The following is a 26,760-nucleotide window of genomic DNA, read 5'->3' on the forward strand; positions in this document are numbered from 1 at the left end:
TCAATAATATAGCCAAGATATCCGAAATCGACAAGCATATAGCTCAAGAGAAAACAAAACTTGAACAGGCGGGCGATGAGTTCAGTAGACGCCGCGTAGCGGAAAGATTGCGTAACTTAGAAGACGAAAGATCGGCCCGCCTCGAAGCTGCTTCCAGTAATAGAAAGGCACTTCGTTCGCAAATCAGTCGTATTCGAGAAACTATCGATCAAGTCCTCAACGATGACACTACACTGGCCGATAAAATTAAAACATTGTTCAGAGAACAGGGAATAACAATTGCCAGTATTTTAACCGCGTTGGGATTTATTATATCGACTTTGACTCTCTCGTTAACAGGTGGCAGTACAGGTGGAGGTGTACCTCCTAACGATAAAAATGGTATAAAAGAGTGGATAAAAAAGCATTTAAAAGCATTAGGTTCAGCACTGGGAAAGCTCGCTGAGAAAGCCGCGGCCGCACTTCCCGGTATAATAGGGAGTGTTGTTTCCTGGCTATTGAATTTATTAGCTAAGACCACCACTTGGCTTAGTCAAAACTTGTGGGGGCTGATCGTAGCAATTGCAGGGCTGTTGTACGTATTCGCTAAGAACTATTTAACCACCAAATCAGTTCGCTAACCAAATCATGAGTAAGCCAACCGAGACTCCACCCACTACAAGCGCTGTTTTTTCATCGATATGTTGTTGATTTTTAGCCTCAATATGCGGTGGTACTTGTGCGTTAGTAGATGGTTGTGCATTAGTAGAAGTTTTAGCGATAGTTGGTGTTTGCGGCTTGACTATTCCCTTTTCGCCCGTGATCGTTTGAGTTATTAATTCGACGTTAATATCTGAATTTATACCTGGTTTTTGTTGATCGGTAGCGATAACAATTTTATTATTATAGCCTATCACTTGACCGATCTTAAGTTCCATATTACTCGGAGACATGTATAGTCCCGGAGCATAAACGAAGTCCACTTTGGATTGAGCGTACTGTAATGCATCTTGAAAACGCTTTATAGACGATGGTATGTCAACTGGTGAATTAATGGCGTCCTCCACGTTTGCGACAAACTGTTTTTGCGCATCGAGCGCCGTCCCAGTACCGATAATGGATGTTCGTGTTTGCGATTGTGCACCGAGAATTGCCCATACATAAGTTCTTATCGATTCATTAAATCTTACAAATCCTGGGTTAGTAAAATTATTTTCCGTTTTATCATTAAGAAATTCATTCCAAGCGTTTGCAGGTGGTTGCTCAACCTTTTGGACGGTGAAAGCAACACCACCCTTAAAGTTCATACGATCATCTCTCCACTCGTTACTCGAGAGAGCAAAGCTCGGAAGGAGCCGACCCCTTTTCAGTAAATCATCGCTGACTTCTTTAACAGAGTGTGCACCAGCGTACGGAATACCTAGACCATGGTTTGCTCCTTTAATACGCCAATCTTTACTCGTAGAAACATTAAATTCATTACAAATACGTTCATACGCCCCCCTATTATACGGATTATTTGTGGAATTCCACGCTCGATCCTGCGGTAATGGAGCACTAATTTCTTTAAGTAAACGTCTAATCTGATAGTACACGTGAAATAATAAAACAGACTTATTTAGCATAAATCCTGGGGCATTAACAGATACGCCACATCCCGTTGTGGCACACCATATGGCAAAGTTTAACTGATTCTGCCAAAATTGCATCGGATTGTGAAACCAATCGTGCACCATTTTATCGCTAGTTGCCGTGACCCTGTACTTTTCAAAGATATCGGGGAATTTAACGAAAGATTCAGCACCAGAGGCAGTTACTATAATCGATTGATTAGTAATGTATCTCGATTTCATATTTAAGTTATGATATAGTATCATTGTATATTTAATATGTATGTTACACTCCCGGGAATAACAAATGGTCAGTCTATTGAACTGCTTCATACTATCGATAACTCGGATGGACAACTCGAAGTAGCTCTATGTGATGTAACGTATTACCCACTGTGGACCAATATAAGTGCTATAAAAAATAATAATAAGATGAGTATACCAGGTGAAAACAATGGTATTGACAGAGAACTCATTATACCTGATGGGTATTACAGCGTATGCTCACTCAATGATGAATTTTTTAAGTCTAATGGAATGAGTATCACACAAAATGAGTCGAATGGGACAGTGAAAATATACACTGGAGAAAAAGGTGTAATTATTTACGAGTACTTAGCAATTACACTTGGACTTGGACAGTCAGCATTATTACCACCCAAAAAAACAGTGACTGTATATTCATTACCCGATTTAGTTCCCTATAAAGAGTTGTGCATCCATCATGATCAGATCAGTACGACGGATAATATTCAACAAGAAAGTCCTTCAACTCTACTCAGATGTGTTCCAGTTAAAGATGAAAAATACAATAGCGGTAGAACGGAATCTTTCTCAACATTACAATATAAAAAATTAAAGCGGGGTATTATTTCAGACCTCAAAATTTTTGTATTAGATGTAAAACACCAACCTGTACATATAGGATACTTAAGTGTAACACTCCATATTAAAAATAATGGTTGATTCCATATTTAAGTTATGATATAGTATCATTGTATATTTGATATGTATGTTACACTCCTGGGAATAACAAATGGTCAGTCTATTCAACTGCTTCGTACTATCGATAACTCGGATGGACAACTCGAAGTCGCCCTATGCGATGTAACGTATTACCCGAGGTGGACCAATATAAATGCTGCAAAAAATAATAATAGGATAAATATATTATCCGTACTTGGTACTGTCAAATACATTACTATACCTGATGGGTATTACAGTGTAAGCTCACTCAATGATGAAATTTTAAAGCCTAATGGAGTTAGTCTCTCACAAAATGAGGCGACTGGGACAGTGAAATACAACCATTCAGATGATATAATTGTATTGGGCAAACCAGGTAGAGAGGAATTTAGTCGCTTAGATGACACACATCCTTATGTTAAATTACCCGATTTAGTTCCCTATAAAGAGTTGTTCATCCATTTTGATCAAATAAGCACGACGGATAATATTCAACTAGAAAGTCCTTCAACTTTGCTCAGATCTATTCCAGTGAAAAATGAAAAATATAATAGCGGTAGAACGGAATCTTTCTCGTCATTACAATATAAAAAATTGAAGCGTGGTATTATTTCAGACCTCAAAATTTCTTTATTAGATGTAAAACACCAACCTGTACATATAGGATACTTAAGTGTAACACTCCATATTAAAAATAATGGTTGATGCATCAGGCCCTGGAACAGTAAGACAATGTAATACAATTGCACTTTCCGATCTCGGAGACACGGAAGGATTCGGTAAACCCGGCACCGATGGTAAGTTATACGCTTTACACTTACACGATAATGTATACAATCGGAAAGAAGTCACATTCACGGGTAATCTAGGAGATTTAAGCGATGTTGATGTTAGTAGACTCCTTAAAAACACTTCGTACAATATTACTCGCAACGATGATAATAAATGGACTATGGTCGAAGCAAACATCGAGTGGCTACTGAATATCGTCATTATCCCACCTTATGTGATGATTGGTAAGGGACATAATTTAACTAAGATAATAAATAGTGGCATCGTACTCGCGGCTTATATCCCATCAAAACGAAAAAGTGTGTTAGTTACCCCCCTTCCAGAAAACCCAGGTCATATGTTATATAGTCGTCCGGCCTTAAAAAATGTTACTTTAAATTTGGTTACTGAATTCGAAGATATTAAAGTTAACTTGAGTGCAATACCTAATCTTTCTACGCTTATTATTGAAGTCTTGTTTGGAGATGCACCGGAAGATGCCTTCGATATATTACCAGGTCTATCGATTAAATGGCAAAAGAAACACCAACGTCAACGTTGCAGTATTATTCATATCGGAGCATCACCCGTTGCAACCCTCGAGGGGGTACAAATTATTAAAAGTGACAATATTTCTCTTTCTAAGATATTCTTGCCGTATAATATACATTTGATAAGGTTGATGTATAGTCTCAAAACATTTAAGCAAGACCAATTAAAGACTATTATATGATCGTTATATACACTATGAGTTTATATCCAACGCTCGGTGAAGCATTTGAAAAGATGGAAACTGTTGATGGATTTCGATTACATCAAATAAGCGACATAAAACATCGAATAGGGAAGGATAGGGAGTTGAGACTTGGATTGTATAAAAAGTATTGCAGAGCCTTGAATGCTCTGGACGGAGTTGACACCGTGCTTTTGGTATCTGGCATGGGACTCGGTGTAGCGGGTATCGGTTTACTATCAACTATAATCGCCGCGCCTATCGTGCTCGGCATGGAAATAACCGCTGGAATATCGGGACTGGCAGGAATAGCGATAAAATTCATTTCTCGTAGGTTACAAAAGAAAGCATTAAAACACAATAGTATTCGGATACTCGCCGAAGCAAAGTTGAACAGCATTGAGGATCATATTTCGACAGCAATGACCGATTGTAAGATATCCGAGGATGAGTTTCGTTTAGTGCTGTCGGAACTCACCAAATACAATAAAATGAAGCAGGAGATTCGATCAAAATCTCGTAAGACCAGTGGTATTAGCGAAGACGAGAAAAAAAAGTTCATAGAAGAGGGGAGGCAACAAGCGCGTCAATTATTCCGTGCCAAAACCAAAGAACTGGTTGGAGATTAAAAATAGATTGCTTACTATCGTGTGATTACATTTAGACAAATGCTAACATAAATATATAATAATGGAGAAAGCTATTCAATGGAAAGAATTACCACAAGGTTTTTATTATATCAGTGATGTCAAACCAACCAAATACGGTTATCAATTGTTTCTTATCAATTTACAAAAAGAGTGTAGTTATATAGTCTGGTCTCCTAGTAAAATGAACGAAGAACTTAATAAAAATGTTGAATATCGCTTTATCGATAAAAATAATAAAGAATATTTTTATTACCATTTAGACTCCTCTAAAGCAATGATTGGCCCCAGGTATTGGTAGTGGTCCAGAACCATCATTACCTATAAAAATTTATATCATAGACTCCAGGTGGTGGTGAGCTGGAGTCAATTTAGCTGAATCTCATGACTATCGTTGAATCGCATAATCATTTTGGCATAAAAAATTCCATCTGTAGTAGCAGTATAGGTATATGAATCCGGCTCCAGTGGAAGTGAGCCAGAACCCCCATTACCTATACTACTTAAGTTACATCCCATTTTTCATGCCACCCAGTTGTGAGCACACCATGTGGTATGGCTCTTCAGATATCCGATGCCTGCATGTGTCACATATTTCCAGAGTAGGATATTTTTCAAAGAGGCCGACACAGAGGTAAAGTATTTCGTTGTAAACGTTTAGAACAAATGTGTGATGATCAATAAAGAAAAAAAAAAAAAGCCCCGAGTGAGGATCGAACTGACGACCTTTAGATTGCTCTGACATTGGACGTATGACTGATTATGAGACTGACGCGCTACCTACTGCGCTACCGAGGCCTGGTGTGGACGGAGGGGATAGGGATTTATATTTTTTAGAACTCACCAGTATGCGTCAACAAACGGGTCCATGATGGAAACTATGCTTTTTTAAGTGCCATATGTTGGACTCGCCTAGGTCGTGGTAGAACCCTAATGCAAGCTATAATGCGCATGCCCGTAAACGCAATTAATATCCTGTTCTTGATAGAGATGATAACGAGTGTCCTGGAAGAAGTAAGTTACATCCCATTTTTTATGCCACCCAGTTGTGAGCACACCATGTGGTATGGCTCTTCAGATATCCGATGCCAGCATGTGTCACATATTTTCAGAGTAGGATATTTTTCAAAGAGGCAGACACCAGAAGTAAAGTATTTCGTTGTAAACGTTTTGAACAAGTGTGTGATGATAAATGAAGAAAAAAAAGAAATGCCCCGGGTGAGGATCGAACTCACGACCTTCAGATTGCTCTGACATTGGACGTATGACTGATTATGAGACTGACGCGCTACCTACTGCGCTACCGATGCCTGGTGTGAACAGCGGGGATCGTGCTTTATATTTTTTAGAACTCACCAGTATGCGTCAACAAACGGGTCCATGGTCGAAACTGTGCTTTTTTAACTGCCATATGTTGGACTCGCCTAGGTCGTGGTAGAACCCTAATGCAAGCTATAATGTGCATGCCCTTAAACGCAATTAATATCCTGTTCTTGATAGAGATGATAACGAGTGTCCTGGAAGAAGTAAGTTACATCCCATTTTTCATGCCACCCAGTTGTGAGCACACCATGTGGTATGGCTCTTCAGATATCCGATGCCTCCATGTGTCACATATTTTCAGAGTAGGATATTTTTCAAAGAGGCAGACGCAGAAGTAAAGTATTTCGTTGTAAACGTTTTGAACAAATGTGTGATGATCAATAAAGAAAAAAAAAAAGAAATGCCCCGGGTGAGGATCGAACTCACGACCTTCAGATTGCTCTGACATTGGACGTATGACTGATTATGAGACTGACGCGCTACCTACTGCGCTACCGAGGCCTGGTGTGTATGGCGGGGATAGGGATTTATATTTTTTTAAACTCACCAGTATGCGTCAACAAACGGGTCCATGCTGGGAACTTTGTTTTTTATGTTCCATATGTTGGACTCACCTAGGTTGTGATAGAACCCTAATGCAAGCTATAATGTGCGTGCCCTTAAATGCAATTAATATCCTGTTCTTGATAGAGATGATAACGAGTGTCCTGGAAGAAGTAAGTTACATCCCATTTTTCATGCCACCCAGTTGTGAGCACACCATGTGGTATGGCTCTTCAGATATCCGATGCCTCCATGTGTCACATATTTCAAGAGTAGGATATTTTTCAAAGAGGCCGACACAGGGGTAAAGTATTTCGTTGTAAACGTTTTGAACAAATGTGTGATGATCAATAAAAAAAAAAAAAAGAAATGCCCCGGGTGAGGATCGAACTCACGACCTTCAGATTGCTCTGACATTGGACGTATGACTGATTATGAGACTGACGCGCTACCTACTGCGCTACCGAGGCCTGGTGTGGACAGCGGGGATCGTGCTTTATATTTTTTAGAACTCACCAGTATGCGTCAACAAACGGGTCCATGGTCGAAACTGTGCTTTTTTAACTGCCATATGTTGGACTCGCCTAGGTCGTGGTAGAACCCTAATGCAAGCTATAATGTGCATCCCCGTAAACGCAATTAATATCCTGTTCTTGATAGAGATGATAACGAGTGTCCTGGAAGAAGTAAGTTACATCCCATTTTTTATACCACCCAGTTGTGAGCACACCATGTGGTATGCCTCTTCAGATATCCGATGCCAGCATGTGTCACATATTTTCAGAGTAGGATATTTTTCAAAGAGGCAGACGCAGAAGTAAAGTATTTCGTTGTAAACGTTTTGAACAAATGTGTGATGATCAATAAAGAAAAAAAAAAGAAATGCCCCGGGTGAGGATCGAACTCACGACCTTCAGATTGCTCTGACATTGGACGTATGACTGATTATGAGACTGACGCGCTACCTACTGCGCTACCGAGGCCTGGTGTGTATGGCGGGGATAGGGATTTATATTTTGTGAACTCACCAGTATGCGTCAACAAACGGGTCCATGCTGGGAACTTTGTTTTTTATGTGCCATATGTTGGACTCGCCTAGGTTGTGATAGAAACCTAATGCAAGCTATAATGTGCGTGCCCTTAAACGCAATTAATATCCTGTTCTTGATAGAGATGATAACGAGTGTCCTGGAAGAAGTAAGTTACATCCCATTTTTCATGCCACCCAGTTGTGAGCACACCATGTGGTATGGCTCTTCATATATCCGAGGCCTGCATGTGTCAAATATTTCCAGAGTAGGATATTTTTCAAAGACGCAGAAGTAAAGTATTTCGTTGTAAACGTTTTGAACAAATGTGTGATGATAAATGAATAAAAAAAAGATATGTCCCGGGTGAGGATCGAACTCACGACCTTCAGATTGCTCTGACATTGGACGTATGACTGATTATGAGACTGACGCGCTACCTACTGCGCTACCGAGGCCTGGTGTGGACGGCGGGGATCGTGCTTTATATTTTTTAGAACTCACCAGTATGCGTCCACAAACGGGTCCATGGTCGAAACTGTGCTTTTTTAACTGCCATATGTTGGACTCGCCTAGGTCGTGGTAGAACCCTAATGCAAGCTATAATGTGCATGCCCGTAAACGCAATTAATATCCTGTTCTTGATAGAGATGATAACGAGTGTCCTGGAAGAAGTAAGTTACATCCCATTTTTCATGCCACCCAGTTGTGAGCACACCATGTGGTATGGCTCTTCAGATATCCGATACCTGCCTGTGTCACATATTTTCAGAGTAGGATATTTTTCAAAGAGGCCGACGCAGAAGTAAAGTATTTCGTTGTAAACGTTTTGAACAAATGTGTGATGATCAATAAAGAAAAAAAAAAAGAAATGCCCCGGGTGAGGATCGAACTCACGACCTTCAGATTGCTCTGACATTGGACGTATGACTGATTATGAGACTGACGCGCTACCTACTGCGCTACCGAGGCCTGGTGTGGACGGCGGGGATAGGGATTTATATTTTGTGAACTCACCAGTATGCGTCAACAAACGGGTCCATGATGGAAACTGTGCTCTTTCAAGTGCCATATGTTGGACTCGCCTAGGTTGTGATAGAAACCTAATGCAAGCTATAATGTGCGTGCCCTTAAACGCAATTAATATCCTGTTCTTGATAGAGATGATAACGAGTGTCCTGGAAGAAGTAAGTTACATCCCATTTTTCATGCCACCCAGTTGTGAGCACACCATGTGGTATGGCTCTTCAGATATCCGATGCCAGCATGTGTCACATATTTTCAGAGTAGGATATTTTTCAAAGAGGCTGACGCAGAAGTAAAGTATTTCGTTGTAAACGTTTTGAACAAATGTGTGATGATAAATGAAGAAAAAAAAGAAATGCCCCGGGTGAGGATCGAACTCACGACCTTCAGATTGCTCTGACATTGGACGTATGACTGATTATGAGACTGACGCGCTACCTACTGCGCTACCGAGGCCTGATGCAGGGATAGGGATTTATATTTTTTAAAACTCACCAGTATGCGTCAACAAACGGGTCCATGATGGAAACATGTTTTTTATGTGCCATATGTTGGACTCGCCTAGGTTGTGATAAAACCCTAATGCAAGCTATAATGTGCGTGCCCTTAAACGCAATTAATATCCTGTTCTTGATAGAGATGATAACGAGTGTCCTGGAAGAAGTAAGTTACATCCCATTTTGTATGCCACCCAGTTGTGAGCACACCATGTGGTATGGCTCTTCAGATATCCGATGCCTTCATTTGTCACATATTTCCAGAGTAGGATATTTTTCAAAGAGGCCTACACAGAGGTTAAGTATTTTGTTGTAAACGTTTTGAACAAATGTGTGATGATCAATAAAGAAAAAAAAAGAAATGCCCCGGGTGAGGATCGAACTCACGACCTTCAGATTGCTCTGACATTGGACGTATGACTGATTATGAAACTGACGCGCTACCTACTGCGCTACCGAGGCCTGATGCGGGGATAGGGATTGATATTTTTTAAAACTCACCAGTATGCGTCAACAAACGGGTCCATGGTCGAAACTGTGCTTTTTTAACTGCCATATGTTGGACTCGCCTAGGTCGTGGTAGAACCCTAATGCAAGCTATAATGTGCATGCCCTTAAACGCAATTAATATCCTGTTCTTGATAGAGATGATAACGAGTGTCCTGGAAGAAGTAAGTTACATCCCATTTTTCATGCCACCCAGTTGTGAGCACACCATGTGGTATGGCTCTTCAGATATCCGATGCCAGCAAGTTTCACATATTTCCAGAGTAGGATTTTTTTCAAAGAGGCAGACGCAGAAGTAAAGTATTTCGTTGTAAACGTTTTGAACAAATGTGTGATGATAAATGAAGAAAAAAAAGAAATGCCCCGGGTGAGGATCGAACTCACGACCTTCAGATTGCTCTGACATTGGACGTATGACTGATTATGAGACTGACGCGCTACCTACTGCGCTACCGAGGCCTGGTGTGGACGGCGGGGATAGGGATTTATATTTTGTGAACTCACCAGTATGCGTCAACAAACGGGTCAATGCTGGAAACTGTGCTCTTTCAAGTGTCATATGTTGGACTCGCCTAGGTCGTGGTAGAACCCTAATGCAAGCTATAATGTTCGTGCCCGTAAACGCAATTAATATCCTGTTCTTGATAGAGATGATAACGAGTGTCCTGGTAGAAGTAAGTTACATCCCATTTTCATGCCACCCAGTTGTGAGCACACCATGTGGTATGGCTCTTCATATATCCGATGCCTGCATATGTCACATATTTCCAGAGTAGGATATTTTTCAAAGAGGCCGACGCAGAGGTAAAGTATTTCGTTATAAAAGCTTTGAACAAATGTGTGATGATAGATGAAGAAAAAAAAAGAAATGCCCTGGGGGAGAATCGAACTCACGACCTTCAGATTGCTCTGACATTGGACTTATAACTGATTATGAGACTGACGCGCTACCTACTGCGCAATCACGGTACGTTTCTATTATAATTAATCTCCGGTCTAATGCCTTTACACAAAAGTCTACGTTCAATGGTGTCAGACGAAGTAACAGTTTCTCCTGCGTTCAACACTACTCTAATACCAACACCTGCTTGTGGCATTTAGAGATTGTCGTATGGATAAAGACAGGATTGACTTATACATTTCAACTTCTTGTATTCTGTATCCATAATTAGCCAAGTCTGTCTTCACTAATCCTGGAAGGTAGGCGGTCGGGTAGTGGTAAAAGCGTTCACTCGTCACGCCGAAGACACGGGTTCGATTCCCGACATGGGTACAATGTGTGAAGCCCATTTCGTGTGTCCTCCGTCGTGATATTGCGGCACTATTGCTAAAAGCGGCGTTAAACCATACACACTCACTCACTGATACTGGGCGGTGAATAGAACAAACTTCACAAATTCTTGGGCGACATCGTTTTGACGGTCCAATTTGGATAGATCAATATGCGTGTTTTTAATCTACGCACAGGCACACAAACTGTCCATCAAAGAAATGTGTTGAGTTACGAATGTATTATATATTCGGAAATGCATTTATTTTGACCATGACATACACTCGGTAGGGCAAATCAACTTTGTGTCGCATCTTTCTGATATACACTGGATAGGACACATCAACTTGGCACCACATCACACAGCCATACATAAAATAGGATATATCGGCTTACGATGGAAATTTATTGATTTTGCCAGTTGGGTCCTGGAGTCGATCGATCCATGTCTCCAGCATCCCCTTCACAAGACCACGTGGTGGACGGCGGATTTGATTGTGTATTCGATCCATGGACGTTATTGCCTATGCTGTCACAGGGTGTTAGCGAGTGTGAGCATAGGGTGTTGACGGGTGTGTTGAAGGGTGTGGATATAGGGTGTAGACGGGTGTGGATATAGGGTGTTGACGGGTGTGGATATAGGGTGTTGACGGGTGTGTTGACGGGTGTGGATATAGGGTGTTGACGGGTGTGGATATAGGGTGTTGACGGGTGTGGATATAGGGTGTTGGCGGGTGTGGATATAGGGTGTTGACGGGTGTGGATATAGGGTGATGACGGGTGTGTTGACGGGTGTGGATATAGGGTGATGACGGGTGTGTTGACGGGTGTGGATATAGGGTGTTGACGGGTGTGGATATTGGGTGTTGACGGGTATGTATGTTGGGTATCGAATCAAACTTCCAATCTGAAGTCACTATATGGATAAAACATTGCCGATGTGATTTTTAATTTTAATTCACTCACTCCTATCTGTATGAGCCCACAACTCAAGTAGTGTAAGACACGAACAATCATGGCATCATATTCTCATAACTTAGACTACCTCCCAGAATAACATTGAGGAAATGACAATAGTTCCAGCCTGTCTATTGTTTCATTCAAATGACGTCTATACCGGAGGGCGTCATACATGGCTACCATTTAATGGTCACCAGTGCTTCGTGTGCATTCCCAGTGTACTTCTACATAGTTTTTACACTGGAAGTTGACAACTTTAAGCTTTGCAAACCCGTGACTGACAACATGAGTATGTATTTACGTTGTTCTATAAGTGCCCCTTAATCTACTGTAGATAATTCAATGGACAGGGATGATTGCTGTTTTCCTGGGGCAGTTGCTCTACAATATCAATGGCAATATTAAAACATACCACTCATGATATAATGACGTGACTGTGCCAGACTCTTACTACCGTCATCAATTCCCGTATAATTTAACCGCATGTTCATTACAGGAAAATGCAGTGCGCTCCTCAGCGGCGCATGTACACACAATGACACACATCTAGGTTGAACTGTAATTCAAAAATTGACATGACACGATAAGATGCTGATCACTTCAACTGTAATTGTCCCATATTTCTAGATAAGGAGGATATATAAATCAAACGAAGTAACATTTTCCTGATCGCGATTCTCATTTTAATCAACATATGTGTGAAAACACGAGTGAGTGTTCATTCACTTAGAATCCAGACAATATTATAGATTTCCGAGATCCAACATCCTACATAAAGAAGCAAAATATTTTTTTTCTCCAGACTGGGGTTGAACGATTTTCCTTCGAAACACATTCCACTTTTCACAATCGTTCCAGAACAATGACTCTGTTGAAGCTTGGGACACGTTAGTTCATATCCATGACACATCAAAACTCAATTTACACAATTGAAAACAAAATACATGAATAAACATCCATTGGCAGCGTGGTCGCAAGAGACCTGGAAGACAAGATCACGAAGTGGTCGATAAAGATGACAGATTTTACACTTACAACTTTCACAAGAACACAGCGATTTCTTTCACTATCAACCATTGTTTGTGTTTCTCAGTAAGTGTCACCCTTAAACATTTTACTTTTGAAATGGTTCCGTTGTGATAATCCAAACGACCTTCCGCAAATGATCCTAACGGAGCGATAGGAATACAAGATGGCGGTTGAACCAAAGCTGTATACCGCCTGCCATATTCCAAAATGGCGCCGTGTGCCCGGTCTCTTTCCGGGTCAGCAAAATGACCCGTTTCTATGGCAACACTACTTACATTCTGGGGTTCATCAAATATAACGGTAATACTGTCTCCAGAGTTGGGGTTTCTACCCCAGAAAAACCTTCCCGTATTTGATTTGTTATAAGCTAAGCCAATATGATTGTCTTCAAATGTGCTTATAGTGGTATACAGCTTTGCTGGTGGATTATCTCCCTTGTGCTTCTTAACACGACCTTCAAAGTACACATCCACCATATTACGGGTAGTATTACTCAGTGAAGAATGGTAGCCCACGTGATTAAACAGAGTCGGAATTCTAACAAATCGTTTCCTTTGCAGCATAAGATTCAGAAAATGCAACAACAAAAAGTCACATGGTTGCTCGTTGTAGAACGATCGCAAGAGGTTTGCAAGTTTGGGAATATCAAAACTTTTGTAAAGCTTTCCAATGTATCCCATAACAGAAAAGTCCAGCATGGTCCACGTGTGCTTCCGCTGCTGAATGTAGGACCTTATTTTTGGTACGTATCCTTCCGCGGCTGTGACGTCATCCTCCAGCTGCATATAGTACTCGGACAGGTCTTTGGCATAGTTCATCAAAAATGCATAGTCAAGATTTTGTTTCGACCGCCATTTGACTCTATATTCCGCATCCCCGAACGTTGTCCTCAGAGCGTCCAAAGACGGGTAGTAACTGTCTGGTGCTCTCATCATATGAATAAAGCCGTTGAGGACATGCGCGGAGAACTCATCAGTGAGAGCATGTTTCAATTCCGAAATGTAGGTGGCGTTTTGGTCGTTCACAGAAATAACAACTGTAACATTTTGGCGATCTGTTTCAGAGCTGTGGTCGATCAGTGACCTCAGCGTTGACAAAAGATATGTTCCATTTTCTCTGCAAACTGTTGGAATTCCAATGGTTAGAAAGCCTGAAAGAGGAAGCAATTTGACACATGCTACCTATTATAAGTAGTTTATAATGATTCATTTGTTCTTTTGTAATTATATACGTAGGACATATGCAATATCACACTGTAGCACTACATCAAACCTTTGCACTCTATTCTTTAACACACCCGTGGAGATTCGGGTCAGAATTGGTCGTCAGCATTCCATCCTTGCCGTAAATGGAGACTACGCTTGACGTACGAGGCGACTAACGGGTTCGGTTGGTGAGCTCGCTGACTTGGTTGGTGCATGTCATCGTCTCCCAATAGCATAGATCGATGATGATGATGATGTCAATCACAGGGTTGTCTGGTCCAGTTTCGATTATTTACAGACCGCCGTCATATAGCTGGTGTATTGCTGAATGCGGCGTTAAACAACAAACAAACTATTTTGTGACACCTCACAGTGGAGGTGTTGGCCCCTGTCAGTTGTGGCATGTTGTGACGTGTACTCTGTCATCATCTGCCCCATTTACGCACATTGTGCAGCTTCTGTCTGAACAAATCATATAAACTGTTAAGTGACACATCACAACATGGTGGAATGGGTTAACTGGACATCGTACACCAACGGTACGAATCGTTGTGCATAATATCAAACATGGGATGTCCTGGTCCAAACTCGAATATTAAGTAAGCCTGATGTGGGAAGAAAGCTTGAAGTGAAGTTGACCCTAGACGTTTAACACTTTTGTTCTGACCAAACTAGAAACAATCAGGTCGAATCTGGAATTCGAACCAACGACCATTTGTTTCTGGCATGCCTGAAGGACGCAAGTCTGCACAACTAATTGTAAAAACGACTTGGCCTATTGGGCCACCCGTGCACCCTAACTGTTCTGACAGTACATCCTTTCATAAGTGTTACCTTTCTGTAATCTGGGTTTTCCAACAAGAAGAATCGCTTCGCCCCACATGTCAGCTCGTGGCTGCTGAAATTAACATGAACAAGATCAGTTCTGTCAAAGTCTTTGTTTGTTGGTTGTTGTTTACTGCCGCACTTAGGAATATCCCAGCCATACGGCAGCGGTCTGGAAATAATCTATCCTGTTTAAATATCTAACCTTAGTGTTACTACGTGCACATATTGGATATGGGACGCATAAAATACGGGGTGTATCACCATCAATAAACACCTAAACTGAAACAGGATTAACAAAGTCGACTTCAAATGCGACTTAATTGACTTTCCGTACATCTCACACGACACTCTTGTAGGATGAACATGACTTAAAAAACTATCCTTAATAGACTTTAATGAATTAGCTTTAACGTCATCTATGAGAAAGACATCTAAAGTCCGACTACAATGACGAGGATATGGCGATAAACTGCTCGTGACTACATAAGCTACCCATTCAAATGTCTTCAAAAGGTGGAATAAAGGTTGCTCGCTTTGCACTATCTTAATACACTCGTATATATTGATCCTAATAACTTCACCTTCAACAAGCTTTCAAATTTCCGACCAAGCCGCAATATACACAGACACTTACCGTATAGCGCCTCTCTACGTTGTTGTCGATCATTATTGTGCCTAAAAAATATATAAAATGTTCAAGGTACTGTCTGGTCAATGGGTTACAAATAACAATGTCGCTATGTACATAATGATACTGTAATGAACATACAGGTCATATCTTGCTCCACGTTGGGCTAGTCCATGTTATTACAGCTTATCTTAGTTTAAGGATTCGGATATGAGAGCGAAACAGTGAGTTAGGATTGAAGCCTATTTGAACAGTATTTCAGTTTTGATTATGACGGCGTGTCAGCTTGTGGGAGGAACGCCCGAGGGGATGCAGGTCTTTAGACGTTTACCACATTGGTGAAACCAACGACCACTGATATGGCGGTGACAAACAAATCATCTTTAATCAGGGTGAATCTTGAGTTCGAAACCCCAATCATAGATAGGATCATGACACGACAACGGGACGCAACTCTTCACATCGAATTGCAGCGTGTTAGATGATTGGTCGACCCGTCCTCCCGGTTCGAGTCACAGGCTGAATTAGCAGATTAACATTCTCTGTTTTCAATGTAGAGCTAGGCTGCCCGTCGACTTAACCGCGCTGAACTGAATTTTGGAACCGAACGCTCAGCATGAGGTTTCAAGTGATACATTTAACGAGGTTAAATCTACAGGTAACCTTGCTCTACATTGATAACACAGTATGTTTATCTCTAATCTACCAGACTAAGCACGCGAACAATTTGGTGTTAAATTTTTTTGTGAATGAGTCCAGGGTTTGAGTAGGTTGTCGATCTGAATTTACTGACTCATCGACAACAGCCTTTAAACAAAATATGACGCTCTTATTGCTCAAGAAGTTTGACACGAATACCCTACTCAGACACAGTGTATACTGACTCCGAGCCGACCAGTCCTTGTTTTAGCCCCTCAATGCCGAGGGTAACAACAATGTCTTTTAACGTCTTTTGGTATGACGCGGCCGGGAATCGAACCCCGAACTTTCCGCTGTCCGAGCGGACGCTCTACCGCTGGACCACGGAGGCGGTCACCAAGTCGCAGAGCCTGTCAGGGTTCATCGCCTGTTATGATCAGCAGTTGACACCTGGATGTCTGTTTTATCACAAGGCCACACGGTGTCACAGCCGCTCGTTGTTTGCCAGGGGAAGTGAGTGAGAGACGTTTGATACCGCTGTTAGCAATATTCGAGCAATATCTCAGCGGGGGACACCAGTAATAGGCTTTATAGGGCTCCATAACTCTGCCATACAATTTCGGCCATGTATAATACATTCCAGAATTTTCTTTTGTTCAGTTTTCAAATTTGAATAGAGAACTTTGTCAATATATTTTTCAAATAGTAGTCTGGAATGAGTGGAATGACTTTCGGACTGGCCAGTGTCAACTTCCTGGTAATCATTTCATTGGTCGGTCAAAGTTCGCGGAAGGTCGTTCTGACGTGACCTGCAGTGAGAAGATCTCTGTTTAGCGGTAGCAAGCACTCACCGACCAACGGTGGCGAACGGCCCTAGGAAGATCTGATACAATAACCTGTTTCTTTGCTATCTGCGGTAAATAATTCGACTGACCCAATGAAACCTATCGGAAACGCTCCTAATTGCCCGTGGTAACACGTATATTATTTATTAAGGTATTTAAAACGTCGCTTGCACATGAATTTCTCAACACCCAACATAAGCACCCGACCTATCCTTGTTTTAGTCCCTTAATGCCGAGCGCCAGACAGGGAAACAACGAGAACGTCTTTAGGTATGACGCGGTGGGGGTTCTCCGGGCGAACGCTCTACCAGTAGACCATGGAGTGCAGTCAGTTTTCAAGTATTCGCACATTAATCAAGGTATAGATAATAGCGCAGTGGGTGGAACGAATGACAACTGATGTGCGTGTGTGTTTGCACAGCGGCTAGCACACACAGCATACACGGCACACATATGAATCGCTATGAATTACATTAGTGAGTGAGTGAGTTTGGTTTAACACCGCTTTTAACAGTATTCCAGTTATATCACGGCGTGTCAGCTTAATGTGGGAGGAAAGCCCGAAGTGATGCAGGTCTCAGACGTTTACCACTTCGGTGAAACCCACGAGCACGGGTAAGGTGTTGACAAACCTAGAAACATAATTGGGGCGAACCGGGATTCGAACCCACAATCATAGGTTTCTGGCGTGTCCAAGGGACGCAACTCTACACAGCGAATCGCGGCGCTTTAGACGACTACGCCACCCGTGCCCCCAAATTACATTATACCAGGTATGCGCGAAAGGGTGCCCTGCTCAAATATAACATAAAAGCAATGCTTACCAGTTCCGGCAGAGCACGCGGTCGTTCTAAGCGACGAATTCCACATTAACCACGTTAACGTCAACGTCATCATTGTGATCAACAGCCAGTGTCTGACGTTGCATCGTGGCCAACGTCGAACCAGCATGGTGGATACTCGGACCTCTATCACCAAGGTGGATTCTGACGGATATCGTTAACCCAAAAGGCCACAGAAAACACTAGCAGAACCAGAGAGACATCAAGCAGATATTCTGTGGGCCACGATGATCTATCTAGCTCTGCTGGGGTTGCATGATAACGCTTAGGTTTGCTAGATGGTGCTTGGTCAGGAGTTGCTTGAGAATGCTTGGGAAGGATGCTTGGAGTTGCTTGAGGAGGCTGGAGGATGCTTCGGGTTGCTTGATGATGCTTGGGTTGATTGATCCCGCATCAGCGGGGGTCTTCTGAGGATTCTGTGGCTGCTTGATGATGCTTTTGGCTGCTGGAAGATGCTTGGGGCAGGGCTGCTTGACGATGTAAACCCTGTGTCTGTTGGCTCAGCTAAAACAGAAACGTGTAACTTGTAAATGATGTTTCTTTGATTGTTGTTTAACGCCGCACTCAGCAATATTCCAGTTATATGACGGCGGTCGGTAAATAATCGAGTCTGGACCAGACAACCAAATTATTGACATCATGAGCATCGATCCACGCAATTGGGATACGATGACATGCATGCATCAACCAATTCAGCGAGCCTAACAAACCGATCCCGTTAGTCGCCTCTTACGACAAGCACAGTCGCCTTTTACAGTTATCATGGGTTGCTGAAAACCCATTCTATACCTGATCTTCTCGGGTTTGTAAATGATCTAATATTGAACATCCCTAGAGTGCACATTTGATCACATTTTATCAGCATCGCTGCAGTTTACATCGGAAGTGTGAGGGCGATATAACAGTAAAGCCACGCATCGAAGTGTCGAAGCCAGTGTCTATTATATACGCATTTCATTGACGAACCGACGAACATTTTACTGTCGAATACATACAGCTGACTGAAATGTATCTTTTGCGACTAATACAAGCACTTGTATGTTTTGTGGACCAGATAGGCCAATCAATTAAGCTATCGTTTCCATCTTGAGTGATAAAGTGACACCCTCGGTGGTTACCTGGATACGGCGGTATGAACCGGATTGCGTGATTGATTTCTTTCTGAACACAAATGACAAACTTTCTGCTTCGCACGGTGACTGGAATTAATTAAGAATTGTGTCTAACCATGCTAATCTTTTTAATCAGTAACAACTGATGCACCGGCGAACTGTTCATTGTTTGTAAAATGAGACGAAAATAAACAGAATACTGCATAATGCACACTTGTTAGAGTGTAATAAATTAAAACGTACCCAGTCTCTCACACAATTCAACAGAATATCGCAAATCATACATATTCTCCCCTCCCCCCCCCCCCCCCCCTCCTCTCCTCTCACTTGTCAGCTCGAAGACAGTACTCTCTCTCTCTCTCTCTCTCTCTCTCTCTCTCTCTCTCTCTCTCTCTCTCTCTCTCTCTCTCTCTTACCAAGTTGTAATATACGTAAACGCTGATTAGGCGTAAACATATAAACTGCTAAGTAGCATTCTTGTAATATTATAGATATTCAAATAAGTGTACTTGTTCTTAGTGTGTGGCGTGGATACATATAGAAGCAATATATGTATTATGATCAGGGTTCATTTGTACCCCATCAGCAAGTGTGAAGCAGGTCCTAACACATCTGTTTTGTCAAATATGTAAATGAATGGCAAAAGTAGGATTGATTAAGGGATCGACCGATGTATTAATAAAAGAGATTGAGCGGTCAAGGGGTACACAGCTTGCTCTGAAATCGCACTTTATTTTTGAACAGATTGCAGTATGCCACTATAAAGTGGGCACTGGTGAATATATCATCATTAAAAAACTAGCCAACACGGTATGGGGAATAACGGATTGTCAGTGTGTATGAGTGGTATACCAATCCCGGAGTCTCAAGCATTCCCAGCCAGGGCTGAAAACCCGCTACCCCAATTTAACAATGTGTACGCCATGACAAGGACAATTCAACGTTGTGTACGCAATGACAAGGACAATTCAACAATGTGTACGCCATGACAAGAAAAATTCAACAATGTGTACGCAATGACAAGGACAATTCAACAATATGTACGCCATGAAAAGGACAATTCAACAATGTGTACGCAATGACAAGGACAATTCAACAATATGTACGCCACGACAAGGAAAATTCAACAATGTGTACGCAATGACAAGGACAATTCAACAATGTGTACGCCATGACAAGGACAATTCAACAATGTGTACGCAATGACAAGGAAAATTCAACAATGTGTACGCAATGACAAGGACAATTCAACAATGTGTACGCCATGACAAGAAAAATTCAACAATGTGTACGCAATGACAAGGACAATTCAACAATATGTACGCCATGAAAAGGACAATTCAACAATGTGTACGCAATGACAAGGAAAATTCAACAATATGTACGCCACGACAAGGAAAATTCAACAATGTGTACGCAATGACAAGGACAATTCAACAATGTGTACGCCATGACAAGGACAATTCAACAATGTGTACGCAATGACAAGGAAAATTCAACAATGTGTACGCAATGACAAGGACAATTCAACAATGTGTACGCAATGACAAGGACAATTCAACAATGTGTACGCAATGACAAGGAAAATTCAACAATGTGTACGCAATGACAAGGACAATTCAACAATATGTACGCCATGAAAAGGACAATTCAACAATGTGTACGCCATTGCAAGGAAAATTCAACAATGTGTACGCAATGACAAGGAAAATTCAACAATGTGTACGCTATGACAAGGACAATTCAACAATATGTACGCCATGAAAAGGACAATTCAACAATGTGTACGCCATTGCAAGGAAAATTCAACAATGTGTACGCCATGACAAGGAAAATTCAACAATGTGTACGCAATGACATGGACAATTCAACAATATGTACGCCATGAAAAGGAAAATTCAACAATGTGTACGCCATTGCAAGGAAAATTCAACAATGTGTACGCCATGACAAGGAAAATTCAACAATGTGTACGCAATGACAAGGACAATTCAACAATATGTACGCCATGAAAAGGACAATTCAACAATGTGTACGCAATGACAAGGAAAATTCAACAATGTGTACGCAATGACAAGGAAAATTCAACAATGTGTAGGCAATGACAAGGACAATTCAACAATATGTACGCCATGAAAAGGACAATTCAACAATGTGTACGCCATTGCAAGGAAAATTCAACAATGTGTACGCCATGACAAGGAAAATTCAACAATGTGGACGCCATGACAAGGACAATTCAACAATGTGTACGTCACGACAAGGACAATTCAACAATGTGTACGCAATGACAAGGAAAATTCAACAATGTGTACGCAATGACAAGGAAAATTCAACAATGTGTACGCAATGACAAGGACAATTCAACAATATGTACGCCATGAAAAGGAAAATTCAACAATGTGTACGCCATTGCAAGGAAAATTCAACAATGTGTACGCCATGACAAGGACAATTCAACAATGTGTACGCCATGACAAGGACAATTCAACAATGTGTACGCCATGACAAGGACAATTCAACAATGTGTAGGCAATGACAAGGGCAATTCAACAATGTGTACGCCATGACAAGGGCAATTCAACAATGTGTACGCCATGACAAGGACAATTCAACAATGTGTAGGCAATGACAAGGAAAATTCAACAATAACACTCTGACCCGGAAAACCCTCAAAACGCTTCATTATGAGATACAGCAAGTGTCCATTAAAATGACTTGCATACCATCAAATCACTTCATTGTAGATTTATCTTCGGGATTCACTTACTTCCAACGTACTCCTTAAACCATAGAAGCACGTTTCTTATAGCGAGGAGATATCGGAATGGAAGAAAACCTCGATATTACGCATTACAAAAAGTCGCCAGGTAATACATACACTTAGAATCCAGACAATGTCCACACATGCCCGACATGGATTATATACAATTGACTTCAAGATATTATGAGAATATATGCTTGGATCTCTTACCTTTCACCGCGGTAGGTCCGAGTTAAATGACAATACGTGACGTCTAATCTGGACTTGCGACAGACAATGACATTGGCTTTCTACAGCTGTTGCGTTTTCCGCGTGTGTTCAGTGTGTATGTCGGTATTGTGAACGCTGTGTGTAGGAAGCAACTTGATTGTATTGCTGAAGGCTTGTCTATTGTTAACAAATCACAGGACACCGTGAAGGGGCCTTAACCGTTCAGATAACGCCCACGTGATATATGGGGTTTGTTTTGCAGTGGCGATCGTCACACCTGCACTATAACTCACTGGATCATCGATCTGTTTAATATTGAACACCAACTCTTACCTTGTGAAAGCCTAACGTATATTGTTCGTCTATACAACATCGAAAATACAGAATGTCCACTATGTACAAGGTGAGGTAAAATGGGGTTTAACGTCGCGTCCAAGATTATTGCACTTATATAGCGACGTGCATGTACGTGTGTGTGTGGCTGCTTGTACTAGTCTGGACTGATGCCGATTTATAGTGCTAGCTCACTGAGATACCATGCCGCAGTTTAACATGAATACTCGACTCAGACACAGTATACTGACTCCGAGCCGGCCAGTCCCTGTTTTATCCCCTTAATGCCGAGCGCCAGACAGGGTAACAACAAGTACCATCTTTTAACGTCTTTTGGTATGACGCGGTCGGGGATCGAACCCCGGACCTTCCGCTCTCCGGGCGGAGGCTCTACCACAAGACCACGGAGGCGGTCCCAATACGTAGAAGGTTATAATAGCAATACTACAGTAATATCCTAATAGGGCAAAAACTTACACTCATTCTATTCATGTGTTCATTGAACAGAGATGGCTACACAAGAAATGGATTTTGGCACATTCCACTCATGTGTTAATCAAACATGGATCTGAGGCGTGACGAGCCAATCCATCGCGAGGCAATGTATCCAAAGCCCCCAAACGGATTGAGTAATTGGCCATGAGCTTCATAACCCAAGCGTGATGGAGATGGCGTGACAGTATGGCATTCTGTAGTTTACAACAGTGATCAGCGAACGTATACTTGTCGTTTGTTGTGTAACGCTGCACTCAGTAATATGCCAGTTGTATGTCGGACGCCTGTAAATACTCGAGTCTGGAGGCCAGTTGTTGATATTACGAGTAACGTCCTACGTCGTCGGGGGTGTAGACATACGAGCAACGTCCCATGTCGACGGGGGTGAAGACATACATGTCCCGGAGTCTAACCACCCGAACTATTTAGTTACCTCTTACGACCAGCATAGGTTTGCGGGAACCTATTCTAACTCTGAACACACCCACCCACTAATTCACCCTCACCCCACACCCCACACCCCACACCCCACACCCCACACCCCATCCTCCACCGTCCATATAGATATTTATATAGTGAATGGTGAAATATGTTTTTTGCACTTACGCAACAACGTGCATGCACATGTGTGTTGGGGGTGGAGGGGGTGCTTCCCGGCACTAGTCCGGACTGATGCCTATTTATAGGCAAGCACTCTGAGAAGCCATGCCGCAGTTTAACATGAATATCCCACTCAGACAAGGTATAGTGAATCCGAGCCAACCAGTCCTTGTTTTAGCCCCTTAATGCCGAGAGCCAGACAGGGTAACAACAAGTACCATCCTTTAACGTCTTTTGGTATGACGCCACGGAGGCGATCCATATTCCAATACTAAAATCTGTAATTGTCCAAAAGCATGGAGCATGGGTCCTTTAAAAGTGTATCCATTTCATATTCGACCGCCTCCGTGGTGAAGTGGTAGGGCATCCACCTGCAGAGTGGAAGGATTCGATCCCCGGCCGCGTCATACAAAAAGACGTTAAAAAATGGTAATTGTTGTTACCCTGTCTGGCGCTCGGCATTAAGGGGCTAAAACAAGGACTGGTCGGCTCGGAGTCAGTATTCATGTCTGAGTTGGGTATTCATAATAAAGTGCGGCATTTCTCAGTGGGCTAGCACTCTAAATCGGCATCAGTCCGGACTCGTACAAGCAGCCGCCCACATATATAAGTGCAATCATCTTGGACGCGACGTTTAACCCCATTTAACCTCACCCCACCCATGTTATATTCGAGTTCCTGGTAAGACACACACACCCGCGCTTATTTGTATTGATTCGCTTAAAATATACTCTTGAAAGATGGTAAGGGATACTCGGAAACAACTTAAAAATTAAAAATTTGGGAGATATTAGTTTCTTGTGATAGTTGAATGATAACAATGAACGCAGAAGGAACATATTACAACCGAGGGTGAAGAATGATAATAGATGATTTGACCGCCAACATTCTTGAAGCACGAAGATATAAAATTTCAAAGTTTGCCAAACAGTCACTCGCCAAGGCATGCTGTGTATAAGTCTCCCAATGACGATTTGAGGGTGTCTGTTCCAATCCTCTTGCAGCGTCTGACCAAGTTCAGTCAACGTGGTCAGCGGCCTATGACGTTGAGGCAGACGTCTCCTTATCATGTCCCAGATGTGTTCAATGGTAGAAAGGTCTTGGTTTACTGTCTGCTAATCACAGACCACAAAACACTTAACGTATTGGCCACTGCACGCGGACTTCTCCACCTTTCCAGCATGTCAATAGCCCGTAGACGCTCCGCGCGTTGCAGACGCCGCATCGCCAGGTCATACACAAACAATGAAGGAGACCACAACTGCATGATAAACAGAATTAATAAGATTGACAGGAATAATGGTCCACAGACATTCATCGACCCAAAGTGGCAATGTGTTTTTACGTTCTCGTATAGGATGTTTGTCGTCAACACTCACCTTTGTTCTGAAACTTGGTATCAACATTAATTTTTCATATACTTTCTTGAAGAATATATACAAACATGTGCAACCTCCAAAGCATGACGAATCGATCAATTATCTCACCACGAGAGGCATAGGTTCTTTGGAATCAATTCAATCTTCAGCAACCCATGCTTGCCGTAAAAGGCGGTGATAATTGTCGTAAGTGAGTGAGTGAGTTGGGTTTAACGCCACTTTTAACAGTATTCCAGCTATATCACGGTGTGTCAGATGATTGTGAGAGGAAAGCCCGAAGTGATGCAGGTCTCAGACGTTAACCACTTCGGAAGGACCGGATGAGGGCAACACATACCCCTGTCTTGGTCCCGAAAGGACCGGATGAGGACAACACGTGGCCTTTACTGGGTTCCGGAAGGACCGGATGAGGACAACGCGTGGCCCTGACTGGGTCCCGGAAGGAACGGATTAGCACAACACCTGCCCCTGACTGGGTCCCGGAAGGACCGGATGAGGACAACACATACCCCTGACTTGGTCCCGAAAGGACCGGATGAGGACAACACGTCGCCTTTACTGGGTTCCGGAAGGACCGGATGAGGACAAGACAAGTCTCCCAAGTCCTGTGCTTGTAAGCGGCGCGATGATGAGACCAGTCATTCCCAGAACTGGTACACTATCGTATGAAAGTGATTGATCGCTGCCTGACTTTGTAGACACGAATATGTCTTTTCCATCATCTTTTCCCCTTCAACGATTGCTTTTGTTTGTCTGTCAGGGATGAAATCGCGAATGCTTTCGTTATCGACCAGATCTTCGTCTGCTGTAGTCGCCATATTTGAAGCCATACCAGCTGAGAACAGTAATCTGATTGGATATTGACGTTTTCATTACGAGGGGCACAACCCTTAACATCCTACATGAGTGTAATTTGTTTTGAAACCATACCTCAAAATAGTAGTTAAATGCTGTTTACACGTTTACATATTTACTAATCTCTGAAAGGGAGTTGTCCACTCTATACGTTTAGTATCAGAGATAGACAATGGGATATATAAGATTTTATACCTTGGCGGGTGCTACCGGTATGGCGAGATATCCTTACCCTTTTCGCGAACACCTGGTGTCATCACTGATTTTAAGTGATCCATTTCTATAATCCCCCCCCCCCCCCCCCCCCCCTCTATTTTTCCTTTTACTCCCAATGGAATCTGTTTCGTCAAACAATCTAACAATTTTCTAAAATTGACGGTTGAAACTGGTCACATTAAACAAATAAACTAATATTATACGTCACCCTGTTATATTCGGCCTTATCGTAACTCAGAATGATGGTCCACGTGATCTTGATAAAATACTGTGCAACCTGCCTTGGATGGGAATAGATTTCTCAGCAGGGTAAAAAATCTCTTTACCCCGGCACGAGCTGCACGTGCATTTCTGAGAGGCAGAATAAATCCCTTATACCCCGCTTCCAAGCAAAAAGCCGCACGCTTTTCCCCCACCGAGTCAATTAAAGTCACGTGACATAGGACAAGCTGACCTCAGCTCAATCGAACAGCTGTTTTCCATCAATTCAGCAACCCATGCTTGCCGTAAAAGGCGACTAACGGGATCGGGATGATTGATGCATGTCATCGTGACGTTTCGATGTACGAAATTAGAATACGATGTCATGCATCGACCAAGTCAGCGATCCTGACCGCCCGGTCCCGTTAGACGCCTCTCACGACAAGCATGGGTTGCTGAACACCTATTCCAAACCGGATCTTCACGGATTTGCATAATGTCAATTGCAACATAAAACGAGTGTGAGCTCCGCGATTCAACAGTCTCACTCCCACGAGGGTAGTCAGTTACTCCGCTGTATGCAGTCGTAGGTCTGAAACCCACGCCTAAATATAAGTAGTATATCAAACGAAAAAGTCATACTTTATTGAACATATTTTGAGTGATGTTGATGCGATGATCTGTTTATGAAGAATTCATGTAAAAGTTCTTTATACCTG

At 42.2% G+C, this 26,760-nt stretch overlaps 1 protein-coding gene and 9 non-coding genes across 12 annotated transcripts in view; all 10 read right to left on the reverse strand.

The window, feature by feature from the left end:
- Nucleotides 1-5,916: 5,916 nt before the first annotated feature.
- Trnam-cau lies at nt 5,917-6,016 on the reverse strand. The gene is made up of 2 exons: nt 5,980-6,016; nt 5,917-5,952 (listed from the first exon to the last, which is right to left on the reverse strand). It is a non-coding gene; the product is annotated as a tRNA-Met (tRNA).
- Nucleotides 6,017-6,430: 414 nt separating this feature from the next.
- Nucleotides 6,431-6,530, reverse strand: Trnam-cau. The gene is made up of 2 exons: nt 6,494-6,530; nt 6,431-6,466 (listed from the first exon to the last, which is right to left on the reverse strand). It is a non-coding gene; the product is annotated as a tRNA-Met (tRNA).
- A 412-nt stretch (nt 6,531-6,942) lies between these two features.
- Trnam-cau lies at nt 6,943-7,042 on the reverse strand. The gene is made up of 2 exons: nt 7,006-7,042; nt 6,943-6,978 (listed from the first exon to the last, which is right to left on the reverse strand). It is a non-coding gene; the product is annotated as a tRNA-Met (tRNA).
- Nucleotides 7,043-7,455: 413 nt separating this feature from the next.
- On the reverse strand, nt 7,456-7,555 carry Trnam-cau. Its single transcript has 2 exons — nt 7,519-7,555; nt 7,456-7,491 (listed from the first exon to the last, which is right to left on the reverse strand). It is a non-coding gene; the product is annotated as a tRNA-Met (tRNA).
- Nucleotides 7,556-7,958: 403 nt separating this feature from the next.
- Nucleotides 7,959-8,058, reverse strand: Trnam-cau. Its single transcript has 2 exons — nt 8,022-8,058; nt 7,959-7,994 (listed from the first exon to the last, which is right to left on the reverse strand). It is a non-coding gene; the product is annotated as a tRNA-Met (tRNA).
- Nucleotides 8,059-8,472: 414 nt separating this feature from the next.
- Nucleotides 8,473-8,572, reverse strand: Trnam-cau. The gene is made up of 2 exons: nt 8,536-8,572; nt 8,473-8,508 (listed from the first exon to the last, which is right to left on the reverse strand). It is a non-coding gene; the product is annotated as a tRNA-Met (tRNA).
- Nucleotides 8,573-8,982: 410 nt separating this feature from the next.
- Trnam-cau lies at nt 8,983-9,082 on the reverse strand. The gene is made up of 2 exons: nt 9,046-9,082; nt 8,983-9,018 (listed from the first exon to the last, which is right to left on the reverse strand). It is a non-coding gene; the product is annotated as a tRNA-Met (tRNA).
- Nucleotides 9,083-9,485: 403 nt separating this feature from the next.
- On the reverse strand, nt 9,486-9,585 carry Trnam-cau. Its single transcript has 2 exons — nt 9,549-9,585; nt 9,486-9,521 (listed from the first exon to the last, which is right to left on the reverse strand). It is a non-coding gene; the product is annotated as a tRNA-Met (tRNA).
- A 404-nt stretch (nt 9,586-9,989) lies between these two features.
- Trnam-cau lies at nt 9,990-10,089 on the reverse strand. The gene is made up of 2 exons: nt 10,053-10,089; nt 9,990-10,025 (listed from the first exon to the last, which is right to left on the reverse strand). It is a non-coding gene; the product is annotated as a tRNA-Met (tRNA).
- Nucleotides 10,090-11,164: 1,075 nt separating this feature from the next.
- LOC124152785 (alpha-1,3-mannosyl-glycoprotein 4-beta-N-acetylglucosaminyltransferase C-like) overlaps nt 11,165-26,760 on the reverse strand; it is a 28,123-nt gene continuing 12,527 nt past the window's right edge. The window contains exons 1-5 of one of the 3 annotated variants that reach the window (XM_046525844.2): nt 21,963-22,158; nt 17,859-18,380; nt 15,557-15,597; nt 14,929-14,992; nt 11,165-14,039 (exon numbers count right to left, since the gene is read on the reverse strand). In XM_046525844.2, coding sequence (XP_046381800.2) covers nt 12,901-14,039; nt 14,929-14,992; nt 15,557-15,597; nt 17,859-17,985 — 1,371 coding nt within the window. In that variant the 5' untranslated portion in view covers nt 17,986-18,380; nt 21,963-22,158 and the 3' untranslated portion in view covers nt 11,165-12,900. Of the gene's footprint in view, nt 14,040-14,928; nt 14,993-15,556; nt 15,598-17,858; nt 18,381-21,962; nt 22,159-26,760 lie in introns of those variants that run through there. The other 2 variants (XM_046525846.2, XM_046525843.2) reach the window with 2 other exon arrangements.

The sequence above is a fragment of the Haliotis rufescens genome, unplaced genomic scaffold, assembly GCF_023055435.1.
Source record: "Haliotis rufescens isolate VD_foot unplaced genomic scaffold, xgHalRufe1.0.p SCAF_8, whole genome shotgun sequence".
Classification (NCBI taxonomy): Eukaryota; Metazoa; Mollusca; class Gastropoda; order Lepetellida; family Haliotidae; genus Haliotis; species Haliotis rufescens.